Source organism: Rissa tridactyla, chromosome 6 (assembly GCF_028500815.1).
Source record: "Rissa tridactyla isolate bRisTri1 chromosome 6, bRisTri1.patW.cur.20221130, whole genome shotgun sequence".
Taxonomy (NCBI): Eukaryota; Metazoa; Chordata; class Aves; order Charadriiformes; family Laridae; genus Rissa; species Rissa tridactyla.
In genome coordinates, this window is record NC_071471.1 from 71,013,983 (window position 1) to 71,027,168 (window position 13,186).

Here is a 13,186-nt window from a genome sequence, read left to right on the forward strand (position 1 = left end):
TTTTCTCGGGTTTCTCCTGGCTCCTGAGCCGATCCTTGCTCGATTGCGTTGGATTTGAAGTGCTCTGTCTCCTTGGCAGGACTCGAGTCAGCTCTTCAATGTTACAGTGATTTTTTTTTTTTAGTTATTTTTTTAATTATTATTTGTGTCATGGTATCAAGTTCCCTGTCGGACATAGAGGCGTTTATCTATAACAATGCGGACTTTTAAAACTGGTTGTAACAGGAATCTCTGGCACCTTTTTAAGGCTTCGGATAACCAGAAATAGCTAAGAATCGTTCACTACAAAAAATATTGTTCTCTGAAGTTAAAGTTTAAGTGCTTGAAGCCATTTACCCACACGTATCCATGAAATAAAAGCTGGAGGTAGTTAGATATAAGTAGATAAAAATGCATTGTATCGCACGCGGTTATGAAAGCAGTTCCTATTTCTTTTTCCAGGCGGGCAGCAGTTCCCTTACAGCAATCCGTGTAATAAATGACAGTGAATGCCTTTACCCGGATCTTTTCCTTTCCGATTTTATCTACGAGAGGCTTCTCTTGTAGTACAGGGTTATCCTTTCTTGTTCAGCGGTGCTTTTCTACCTGCCTGCTCTCTCTGGAGAGGAGTTGTTATTATTTTTTTATCTTTTTTTTTTTTTTTTTTTTTTAGCAGACACTATCATGACATTGTACCTCCTTGAGGATGGAAGATGCTGCTGTGCCCATGGCGGTGGAGTTTTTTGTTTAAAAAAATAATAAACAGATAGTTGAGGTCCTGTATGTCAGGTACATAGAGAAAAGCTTACAGTTATTTTACGTTCTTGCCTCTTGCTCTCCTCCCCATCCCCCCCAGTGTGAAGAGGAGGACTGGGTTGTATGGAGCGCTTGGTCATGCCAAGCTTGGGCTCTTGCATCTGCCTCTGTGCTGTGGCACCTAAAATTTGCTATGAGTTTTAATCCTTATTTTCTTTAGCAAGCAGAAATACAAAGTGCTTTGGCCAAAAATGAGATCCCGGAGTTTGCATAATCTCTGTAGATGTATTGATTTCTGATTGAATTGCGAGGCATCGACCGTATACTCAAGTTATACTTTATCGTGTTCAAGAGAACAGATAGAAGATCTCTGGCGTGGGGTTTGGATCTGTAAAAAAACCCCTAACAGTAGTTTTGGGAGGAACGTTGGTGTTCCTTGCACTTTCCAGTCTTTTGTAAACCTGCCAGCAATTTTATTACGTTGTTTGGGTTTGGTTTTTTTTATTAAGGAGCTGGCTGTGTTTTCGCAGTGAGCGGCTGAACTCGGCGCTGCACTGAATCCCGTCCGGCAAAGCCGCTGGCCGCCGCCGCCAGGATTCATTAGCCCAAAGGCCATCGGATTGGAGCCGCCTTTGCCGAGGGTGTAAAGCGTGAAAGTTGAAGTGCAGCATTCGGCACCTCGTTCCTGGCAGTGCCTCTCCCTGTTGATGCCGCCCTTATTCTGGCTTTGCTCCAGATTTCCAAATCCTCTTCCTTCCCTTCCCCTCCTGTCAGTTTACGTGAAATGCTGCTGCGTCTTCTGAGCTTCCAGCGTACCGGTGCTCCATAATGCTGACTTGTTAGATTTTGGAAGGTTATATATCGTGCTAAACACAGTGTAGCCGTACTGGGTTTTATAATACAGATTGCTCCCAAAATTACACCAGATTCCACTGCGGGTCTTTGTTTTGCTGAACACAAAAATTCCCAATGACTTGCAGGTTTTCAGGGCAGGCGATTCTCTTTAAATTTTGGCGTTTGTTTTGTTTTTAAATACAGGCTGTTGGTTTTTTTTCCTACGACATCTAAATATTAACTTCTTGCTCAACTCTTACAATGGATAGACAAGACTGAGAAAATGTATTTGTTTAACTCAGCCCAAGTCGGTATAAGAGTTCATATATAAACTCCATGTGTAAAACTTTATACCTGATAGCCCAGGGATAAAACTTCATATCATTGGTGGCAATACAGTCCCTTACTATGGCGACTCTTGTGCTAAACTATAAATGGGTTTGATTTTATCTAGTTAGACCTGGATAAAGAGATTTCTCGAAGCCGGAGTGTTTTGGAGTAAGAGGATGGGTCTCCTGCCGACAAAGCTGGGTTTGGTTGTCAGACCAGGTCTGCATGTGATTTAACACTGATATGTTTTGCAATAAGCTATTACATATAATTAGTTGTTTAATCCTAATAAAGGCTAGTTCAGGGTTACCCTGGCTGTTGACTGAGCCCGTTAGTGTAAGACATCAAGGCTGCTTTAAATTATAAACAGTCGTAGAAGGGATTGAATGAGTAAATCTGTCAGTAGAAAGCTGGACTGGGGAAAAAAAAAGGGGGGGGGGATTTAAAAATGTAAAGTTTGATGCTAATGATACTTCTTACTATTCTTTCTTCACTTGTTTATTTTAAAGAAAAAACCTCAGCTACATCCATTGAGCTTCCAAAATGTAAGAAGGGAAGCAAGAAAAAAGTAATGCTATTAAGTGTGTGCTACTGTGTGAAAAATTTATATGCTTTTTTTTCCCTCCAAAAATGTATTTTGTTTGTTTTGTTTTTTTTTTTTTTACTTTCATGTTCATTTTTTTTCTTACTCCTGTGTTCTCATAACACTCGGAAGAATTTAAAATAGCATCCTAAAGGCAATGGATAGAAGGCATCCTACGATCCCTTCTGGGAGGGGTTGCCCTGACCGTGCTGTAGCTGCTTTCAGCGGGCAGAAGGGCTGCTCTGTGTCTAACAGAGCCTTGACAAAGCAAACCAATGATGAAGTTAATAGCCGATGAGATTACTCGCTGCCCTTCCTTTAAGGGCCTGTGTGCTCCCTAAGGCAGCTGCAGTGCCCGTGCCCGGCTTGGCAAGAGCCTCCCTCCTGCTGACATCCCTTCAGAGCACAAGAGAATTCATTTTTAGCTCTGTTTCCTTTTTTAAACAAAACACCAGGCGTGTGCTGAGTTCGAATTTAGTCCCAGGTATCGCGGAGAGGCTGGGAATAAGGTTCACTTCTGAGTAACACACGTGAGAATGACAAAAAGGTGGTGTGAAAGCTGTTGTTACAAAAGTTTGGGGTTTTTTTATATATATATATATATATATTCAAGTTTATCCAGAGATTATTTGTGCTGGATTATCCCATTTTATGTTGAAAGGAAGGATTTTCTAATGATTAGTCTAATGACTGCCAAGTTCCTGCATTTTTTTTTGTCTGTTGTTAGGCAGCACTATATAATATCCTGTGGAAATTGTAATATTGAATGTATTATACTGAAACATCGGGGAGCTTTGTTGTGCAGTATTACGATGGTTAGAATTTTAGCAATGGGAGTAGAGCCACCATCTGGATGTCTTCTGCCATTTGCGAAATACAGAAAGTAATGTTTGTGTGTTGTGCCAAAGAAAATATTTTTAAATCAAGCAAGGAGGGCTAATGGCTGAGATGGCAGCCTCTCATAATTAATATGTTCATTAGGGACTGGATAAAGGTACAGCAAATTAATACCAACATTTATTTTTTTCCACAAAGACCTTGATTTAGAGGGACTAGAGTATTTCTAGACAAGCTCATTTATCTGCAGCTATTGATTTCCCTGAATTTCTCTATAGTCTTCAGAGCAGCAGCACATTCTCATCGCACCTTTTCTCTAACCTTCTCTACATTGGAAGTGATTTTCTGGTCTCATGAAACCTGAAATTCTCTGTATTTGGAAGGCTTTGGTGAAATGCTTTATAGCTCGCAGACGCATGGCTGTGGCGCATGTGTTCTCCAAAGGAATTATCTCCGAAGCATGGAGTGTCTATAGGAAATCAAGGTGGGGTAAGGAAACTCCAAAAAGGTGCTTGTTACAGGTAATTTAAACTTTGTGGTTGTTACGGGTCTGCTTGGTGGTAAAAGCCCGCCTGGTCGCTGGCCGGAGCCCCGCTGCTTCTCCTCGTGCTCTTTGCAGAAGGAATGATACATGCGGTTACGGCAGCAACCACCAAAAATGCGTGGCCAAGTTCTGATTTGCATTTATTCTCAAGATTCCAACTGCTGGTACTTAGCGGTTTTTCTTCTTTTATATCAAAATGACTTTCAGACTCCTTGCCTCAGTGTCCTCAGCTGCTGTGCTTTACTGATGCAGAGTAGCTTTTCTGGCCTGATTTCTGTCATTGTCTTTGAACGATGGCTGAGCGTTATCTTCCTGTTCTTGGATTAGTGTTGGACTGGTCGGGTTAGCTCTTGGATTAGAATTCTTCGTGAATTCTGAGTGCGCGCAACTGCTATTTTCCTTTTCCCTCTGCATCAAAACTGAAAGTTAAATGATAAGGCAATGGGAGAGCATAAAGTAAGTTTGAAAACTTTCGTCATCTAAAGTAAACATTGCTTTCTCTTTTAGCCTTGTTTTGATGTAAGGAGAAAACGTAATAGGAATTTGACCTGAAAATATCTCTTTTGCTTTCATTTTCTTTTAGGTCCAGGATGGAACATTCCTGCTCGCTCCTGCTGCTCTGTGTTAGTTTTCGGTTTGCGCAAGCTTTACCGCCCAATGGAACGGAATTACCAAAACCAACAACAACAACAAGTAAGGGCATCACTTAATTTGTAGGGATGGGAGTGGGCATGGAAGGGGACTTCGGGTGAGGTCCCCCTGGTGACGTAGTCCTGGATATTTTTCCAGGACTTTGACCCCACTAATGAGCTTGCCAGATGACCTCTGTATTTGATCTCCATATGACTGGTGCTGTGCACTTTACTTTCTCTTTCCCATGTGTGGGAAATGCACAGGACAGCTTTGGGAGAGGTAGAGAAACACAGGGTATCTCCTCCTGCCTGGGCTGCGAGCTCTCCATGCCCCAGGGTTTCCCATCATGATGGGACCTGGATTCAGATAATATGAAATAAAGAAATTATCAGTTAGACAACAGGATGAACATATTTAAAAACCATAGTTCCTCATGACGTTTAGATGTGTTCTGTGTTTTCAATTGATACGAGCTAAGGCAATACTTGAGGAGACGGACAATAGTGCAGGTGTCCTGCATAAGATTCAGTCAGGTGAAAAATGGAAAAGCCTTTTTCAAAGACCTGAGAGCAATCTTGTACTCACTGGTCTACCACATTCATCCTCATTTCTATTTTTGGAATTTCTTCCTCTTGCTTCAAGCCCTCCTACAACTACGTCTTAACACATTACAGTCCTGGAGAGGGGCTCCTTCAAGTCAAATAAGGGTTCATCGGGTTTTTCTATTTCAAATACTGATTCTACTATGATGTTCTCTGATGGGATGATGTATTTCACTTGCACATTGTCTGTGTCTTTCATAATCCTAGCTATCTTCGAAATCCCTGTGACAGTGCATGGTGTTTGTCAGGCAGTGGTTCCCTGTCTACGTGGTGTCAGTGAGTGACACCGTGCTCACATCAGAGGGGGAATTTGCTAAGAGATAGCTGCTGCCTCGACTTGTCTGAGAATGTTGAAATTGTTCAGCCTGGAGAAAAGAAAGCTCTGGGGAGATCTTATAGCAGCCTTCCAGTATCTGAAGAGTGCCTACAAGAAGGCTGGAGAGGGACTTTTTACAAGGGCATATAGTGATAGAACAAGGGGTAATGGCTTCAAACCGAAAGAGGGGAGATTGAGATGAGATGTGAGGCAGAAATTGTTTGCTGTGAGGGTGGTGAGCCCCTGGCCCAGGTTGCCCAGAGCAGCTGTGGCTGCCCCATTCCTGGAGGGGTTCAAGGCCAGGCTGGACGGGGCTTGGAGTAACCTGGGCTGGTGGGAGGTGTCCCTGCCCAGGGCAGGGGGTGCCACTGGGTGGCCTTTAAGGTCCCTTCCAACCCAAACCATTCTATGATTCGATGAAAATCTGAGGCTGGAGAGCAGTGGAGGTGCAGCTGAGCACTGCTCTGGCCGGGCACAAACAGACCAGGGTTAGGGAAGCATGCGGCTCTACCATTAGGAATGACAGTCTTAGTGTCGTTTTGCTTAGGCCTTTCAAAGTGAACACGTTGCTAATATAAACAAAAATTTAGCTAAGTAAAAAATGACTAATAAATGGCTCTGCTGAAATATTGTCAAGTAGTTTTCAGTACCCTGCTCTGTGTCTGGCGCCTGAAGCAGGAGAAGAACAAGTTACTACTCTTGGTCCGAATATGGAAGAATATGGGAATTGGGAAAGGGAAGTAACTTGTTTGTTGTATCACTTCCCAGAATTTTAATAAAATTAGTAAAAAGGGAGTTTCTTCATAGGTGCTGTTCGTCTTCAAAGCTTAATTCAAAATTGTGTTGAATTTAAGTATGGTAACATGGATAAGAGTAATCTTATCGTGTGTCTTTTAATTAAATCTTAATTTCAGTGATACGATTTAGAAATGATTAGTACGACTAAACTGTTTTTTCCTAAATATCAAAGCCTTTGTTACTTGCACTGCTAAGCAAAGAAGAGTTTTGTCTGACAGGCAAGTCCGCGCACACTGAAATTGTGTTGCTGTATAGAAAGTTCCAAGATAATAGGATTATCAAATACATTTGATAGCCATTGAACTAAATACAGTGTTTTTAATACAAAAATAAAGATTTTTGATTGAAATATCAAGAAAAGTCCATTTAAAAGAATATGAAAAGGACTGAGGGATACTAAAAAAAAAACCCCAGCTTTCCTTTTGCATGCTAATCTGGTGAATGATCCAAAAAGATAAGATGCTTTTGATTCTGAAAGGAATAGTTACAATTTACTGCATGTCATTATTTTAGCTGACTTGATTTTTTTAAGCATTTGTTGAATTAAAATGTTGGGTTTATTCTTATTTTAAACACGGATGCCTAGTCTGTATGGCGCAGTTTTTCAGCACTGCTGCCATTTTGCTTCCTACAAGAGTACCACGAAATTACTGCCCTGAAATTTCCCTTTCATTAAAATCCGAATATTCTGGGGTTTATTGCGTTGCCATTTACTGGAGAAATTGCGCTGCCGTTTACTCAGAGTGCTCAACTGTATTAAATAACTATAAACCAGGATTTATTTGTTTGGATTTGCATAAATAAATGTCTATTTCAAGTAGATAAAACTTTAAGCTATCAAATATGTGTGACAGACTATTTATACGTGATTCTGTCTATAGCATTCAAATAATTCCTGGTTACTCAAATATTAGTTAGTAATCCGGTATTAATCATGGTGAGGATTCTTTTACTTCCTCTTGTATTTTTACTTGTTAAGTATTTTAAATGCGAAAGCAGCCTGGGAGTTGCAGCAGTAAAGCTTTTAAGTCCTTTCTAAATGTTTAAATTTCTTTAGTGTTTACTCGATGAATATTTCATGGGTTTCATGCCCATCTTTACAATTTGTTTCTTTCCACTACCGATGTATTAATGTGCGGAGGTAATGAATTTATCAGATGAGTGGGGGGTTGAAAGGCCTCCCACAATGGTGCAGCTTTTGATGCTCTACTTCTTGCTGGTTGAAACTTTCAAGAAGTTCGTGGGTGTCTTTGGAGGGAACTGAAGCGATGTATAGAAAGAATGAAAATGAAGCCTTGCGATACGATAGCCAGAAGTGGACCCAGGGACGGGGACTTTCACGCTGGGCTCGCGGTGCTTCTTTCATGTGGAAAGTGAGGCATCATCAGAAAACTGAGTTTTGAGGAAGGAGGCTGGCTCGTTTTACTTCGTATTTAGAAGCCAAAGGGATGCTTTGCCGGTAGATACTCAATTTCAAGAAGTAGTTTGAAAAGCAAAACTTCAGAAATAGGTGGGTTTGGATTTGGGGTTGGACTCGATGACCTTCAAAGGTCCCTTCCAACCCAAACTATTCAGTATTGCGATGACGGCGGGGGACCGTGCTCAGTGTGGCATTCGGTTCTGGGATGGCAAACGCAGGCACGATTCTTGCATTTGCTGCTGCTTGCCTTCTCGCGTACTGCAGGCTATGGACACTGGTTTGTCTCCCCTACCTGTCTTTTTCCTTTGCCCGCCCTTTACTTATTTTTATTTAATTTAAGTTTCTTTTTCATATGTACCGAACTCATCTCCTGGTTATCAGCTGCATATCTGCTTCCTCTCCGCAGCCAAGGCACAGCGAAGCACAGTAATTTTCTGCAGGGTTGGGGTTTTCTCTTCCAAAACCAGCATGAGCAGGCTTAGTCTGGACTTTGATATCCCCGTTGGCATGGGTGGACTTCTCCTGCCCAGTCATCGCAGCAGAAGTTCAGCTGGACCTCAAGGGGACAGGGTGACTTGGTGAAAACGAGAAAGGAGGAGAGCTCTTCTTTTGTTGAGTTAACTTGGAGGTTTTCAGTGTGTAGAAAGCACACACTGATGTGTAAGAGGCTTAATTATAATAAATAAGTCGCTGTCAAATCTGAACAGAAAGTTCAGTGAACAGAAGTTAAGCACTTGCAGAATTGCAGAAGTTTTTACCCCAACAACAAAAAACAATTTAAATACTCTGCTACTTACCCGATACAGAAATTTCAAAAATGCCTGCGTCCACAAAAAGTGCTAAGGACTACCCGAATGCATCGCTTGAGTGTGTCTTCACCTTAGCATCGGTCCAAATGGTGGCATGAGGACAGCCTGCGCCACGCGCATGTCTGCACTGTGAGTAACATCCCAGTGCCCCCAGCAAGGCGGTGACAGGAATGGGTCTGTGTCCCATGGCTGTGTGGGCTTTGATGAGCTGGGCCATTCCCAGCAGTTGTTCTTGGTGAATTTTGAGAGTTACCTGCTCTGTGGGGTGCGCGAGGAGCGTGGAAAGACTACAGTAAAAATTGAGGATGCTTTGTTGCCCTTTGAAACGTGAACAGGTGAAGGAGTGATATGGAACATACTCAACACTCTCATGCGTCATAGATTATCTGGTCTGAAATATCCCCTAAATCACTGTGTGAGGTCTTGCGTGGCCACCAGGCAAGCTGCCCGCAGAATCTGATGCAGACTGGACTGAGCTCTTCAGCAGAGACGTCCCGAAGAGCTCCTGTATCCTGCACTGGCGGATGCCTTACTCTGACAGAAGTTGGGTGTAAACACCGACATTGTGGTAAACTGGAAAGTGTTTGGGTTTGTGCCTGCAGGCGACAAAACAACTCTGTTAAAATTTGACCAGGATTCTATTCATAATCATATATTTTATAAGGTGGCACTATTTAAGATTACGGGCGCTGTTTGCCATGTGATGGGTAAGGTCTGTGTCAAGATGATGTGACAGCAACTCTTCATGTGAAATAGATGTCGGAGGAGGCTGGGGTCCTTTGCAAGGCTGGATATCTGAAACAACACTTCTGACCCAAAACAGAGGCACGTGTCGCTGCCCAAAAGCCTCTGGGTCAGATTTGACTGAGCACCGTTTAAAGGACACTTGTGTGTCTGCTGAAGGGACAGCAGAAATGAAGGATGCACGCTGCAAAAACCCCACCTGAAATCGAACCCAAATAATGGGTGAGAGCAGTTTAGTTTTAGTTTTGGAGAGACGGAGGGTTAAGTTCTCTGTTTTTTGAAAAGAATGCTCAGACCTGTGAATAAATAGAGCTTGCTGTGGGATTTCTCCTGTGATCAGGTAAACAATGTCGTCTGTTCTTTGTCAGTCGCCAGAACAATTTCAGGTACCTGACTTGCTATCTAGGGCAAACCACGCACCTTACCTTGTTAGCTTGCTTTTGTGGGGGAAGAAAAAAGTGGTTTAATCCCACTTTTATTCATGGGCCATTTTACCGTTCAGGTCCTACTTGCAAAGGAACCCATCCAGGGATGAAGAAAATCAAAGTTTAGGAGAGAGTCGGGGGGGAGGATCACAGGGCAGCTGCTGATGTGCGTACGCTGCTGTTAGTTCCCTTTTTTTTTTCTTGTGGGTGGTTTTGTTTTTGACACATACAGAAAGTGGGAGCATCAAAACCCTGAAGGAAACGATGAGAGGTTGCCAGAAAGAGCCGTTCAGACGGCTGGGCCAGCGGGACAGGGAATGAAGCTGGGAAGAACCCGTGAGTCAGCCTCGGTGGGTGGCAGGGGAAGCACGAGGGATTGCCACCATCCTCCTGGCGATAATCCTCCTCCCTTGACAAGATGAAAGTCACTATTTCATTGTATTTCTAAAAAAATACCTTTGGGATGGTGTTTTTTTTTTTTTTTTGGTGTGTGGCTGTGAACAGAAAGGCCCTGTGGTTTTGGATGGCAGCTGTCTTTGTGTCGGAGCAGTGGAAAATTTTCCCTGGCAGTGGCTGCGGTAGGGATGTGCTTTAGAGGACATCTGCCTCTTCTGCGTGCATTTACTCCTATGTTTCAGCTGTCAATTTTTGAAGCAGCACTGATTAAAAAAATATTTCAGGTCTGTATTTCACTCTCCCCTTAAAATCCCTCTTCATGTGTAGGCGGTTGTGTTGGCCAAAGATCTTTCAGCCTCTGAGTCCACAGTGGCCTCAGCCCGGTTGTAACTTCTGCTTACAATTTTTAGGCTACATTAGTAAAATTATCAATGTAGGTACTAAGAAAGTACAGGTGATAAATGAAAGTTTTTAAAACCACACCGTGCCTTACACACAGGCTCTGCAGAGGCGAAGCCGTTGATGTGCCACTGCAAGGCTTTGAAAACAGACGTGCCCGTATACAAGGAAAAAGGGACTGTTTGTGGTTTTTGACCTAATTTCCTTGTGAAATGGTAGGAGGAAAGGTGAGATCTTGGTGCAGAGAATTGCATCAGTCACTGCAGGGGTGCTTCTCCTTAACTAAGGAACTGTAGACAGTAGTCTGCTAGGAGGTTGAACTTCTCCTCTCCTGGGTTGGGTTGAGGCTTTCTGTGGTTTTCCAGGAATCAGTTTTCCAAAGACACCCCGAAAACAGCAGTTCTCCTGAAAGGAGGAGATGGGGGATTTTGTATTGTGTAATGAACTGAGGGAAATTTTAATTCCCTTGTGACTCAAACTTGTTGTTTTCTTCCCCTTGTGTCATGGGTCTTGACATGGAGCCAACGATGAGAACTAACACAAAACCTCTAAATCCTGGAGGATTTCGAGATATTCGGTCTGAAGCTTCAAAACTTCAAAAGTGGGCTAAAGTGGCTCCTTTCTGCCTGTGAGGGGCAAAAATAGATATTTTTGTTTGCTTTTTTTCTTGTGATAGCTTAGTTTCTATACAGAGTGCAGTATTTCTAAATACCACACAGCTGTTTCTGGTGATGCACGTACATCCAGACACTCCTTCCAATAGTGATTTTCTGAAACCCTGTCAAGTGATGGTTTCTGATGACAATTTTATCATGCCTGTCACTTTTATCTTTATATACCACTTAAATGTCAAGTTTCATGTATTTTATTGCCTTCCCTTTCTTTGTACTATTGTATTGACTTGAGATACCCTCTTTCCTCATATTCCCCAGATGCACCTATGCCTCTAAAGGAAGTTTTTTCCATGCCCTTACACCCCGTTTGAGCATCCAGAGAGTTTCCAGCTGCTCATGAGATACAAACCAACACTCAAATGGTTTTGCAGCGATCAATTCTGGACAGCCAGTTTATCCATATGAGCTCTTTTCTATACAATTGCAGGTGTTATGTACTCCTAGATACTTACTGTAATCTTGTGCTTTCATGATATTTTACGTCGAGGCTTGTGGCAAGATCTCTTCAACGAGTCTTTGCTGCAAGTAAGCAAAAAAGAAAGAGTTGAGGGAAATTGTGAAAGCAAGAGAATTACTATTGCAGTTCTCAAAGACTGCTGTAGGAATGATGAAGAACTTGTTAAAAGGGTGTAAATGTAGTTTAAAAAAAAAAAGAAGAAAAAAAAAACCACCACGCCACCAGCAACAAAAATTGCCGTAACTCTGTAAGAGTGTACATTGGTAGAAGCCTTCCGGTACCTGAAGGGGGTCTACAAGAAAGCTGGGGAGGGGCTGTTTGCAAGGGCATGTAGTGACAGGACGAGGGACAATGGTTTAAACTAGAGCAGGGCAGGTTTAGATTAGACATTAGGAAGAAGTTCTTTCCACTGAGGGTGGTGAGACACTGGCCCAGGTTGCCCAGAGAGGGGGTGGAGGCCCCATCCCTGGAGACATTCAGGGCCAGGCTGGATGAGGCCCTGAGCAACCTGGTCTAGTTACAGATGTCCCTGCTGACTGCAGGGGGGTTGGACTAGATGGGCTTCAGAGGTCCCTTCCAGCCCAACACATCCTATTATTCTAAAACTTACAGAAAGTGCAAACGAAGGAGGTGGAGGAAGGCTGGTGTAACGATGGAGGAACTGGGGGGTCCAGGCTCCCAGGGGACCATCCCAGTAGATGCCATAAGGGTGGGCTCCTGCCTTGGGTGGCTCCTTTGGCTGGAACTGAAAGATCGGCCTCTTCTGGTATCCTATGGCACGGGCAGTAAATCCCAGGTGTGAAGGCCTCATCCTTCCCACTTCCCGAGGTCTCTACCACTGCTGTCAAACCGACCTGGATTTATTCGTCTGGTTGGAAAGAGAAACAGGTAGCAGGGCTGTATTTTGCTTGCTGAAGGCGGAGGCTGAGAGTTTTGCTTTCTTAAACAAAACGTGTTGGGTTTTTAATGATTTTTGTCTGTTATACATTGAATTGTTCAGTAGAATTATAAGGTTACGGAAGCATAGTGGAACTGAAATGTAGAGAGTCACATACATAAAAACACTATTAACAGAAGGATGAGACTCACAATTTATACTAGATATAATAGATATATTTTTTTAATCTCCATTCGGAGTATTTGTTAAAAGTCTCATCTTTCCTACTTGTTCTTATATTTATATAGAATATAATATATATATATATAATATAAGCCATAGAAGATGCTGCAGTTCGCACTGTCCCCTCCTGCCTCCGTCATGCTCAGCGTGTGCTTTACAGCCACGTACAGCCAGCAGCGGTGTTTCGGGCTGGTAAATGAGCTGTGTTTAAAACGCATGTTGTATCTCTGGAGTCAATAAAATCTCCACGAAGGGTGGCATTCTTGGGTGGTTTCTGTCTGGCTGAGAAACAGCTGATGCGCAAAGGGTACTGCAGCAAACCTTCCGAATGGGCTTCAGACTTAGCACCTTGTACCCATTAAACTTACTCTAACTGCAGGTAAATTCTTTGCTTCGCCAGTCACGCCAAAAAAAACACCCTTGATGTTCTCAGCAGCAGATAATTTGCAGGTGCTTTTGAAGGGGGGGAAAAGAAAAATGAAAAAAAAAAAATCAAAGTTTCGATTTCAGCTTTGCGTGTAATTAAATAA

The 13,186-nt window shown here is 42.8% G+C and overlaps 1 protein-coding gene across 9 annotated transcripts in view; it reads left to right on the top strand.

Annotated features, from left to right (window-relative positions):
• Positions 1-13,186, top strand: part of PTPRE (protein tyrosine phosphatase receptor type E) — a 115,910-nt gene that overhangs the window by 65,645 nt on the left and 37,079 nt on the right. For all 9 annotated transcript variants that reach the window (XM_054205740.1, XM_054205743.1, XM_054205735.1 and 6 more), the window contains one exon: positions 4,447-4,556. In XM_054205740.1, the coding sequence (XP_054061715.1) occupies positions 4,454-4,556 (103 nt within the window). In that variant the 5' untranslated portion in view covers positions 4,447-4,453. The remainder of the gene's footprint in view (positions 1-4,446; positions 4,557-13,186) is intronic.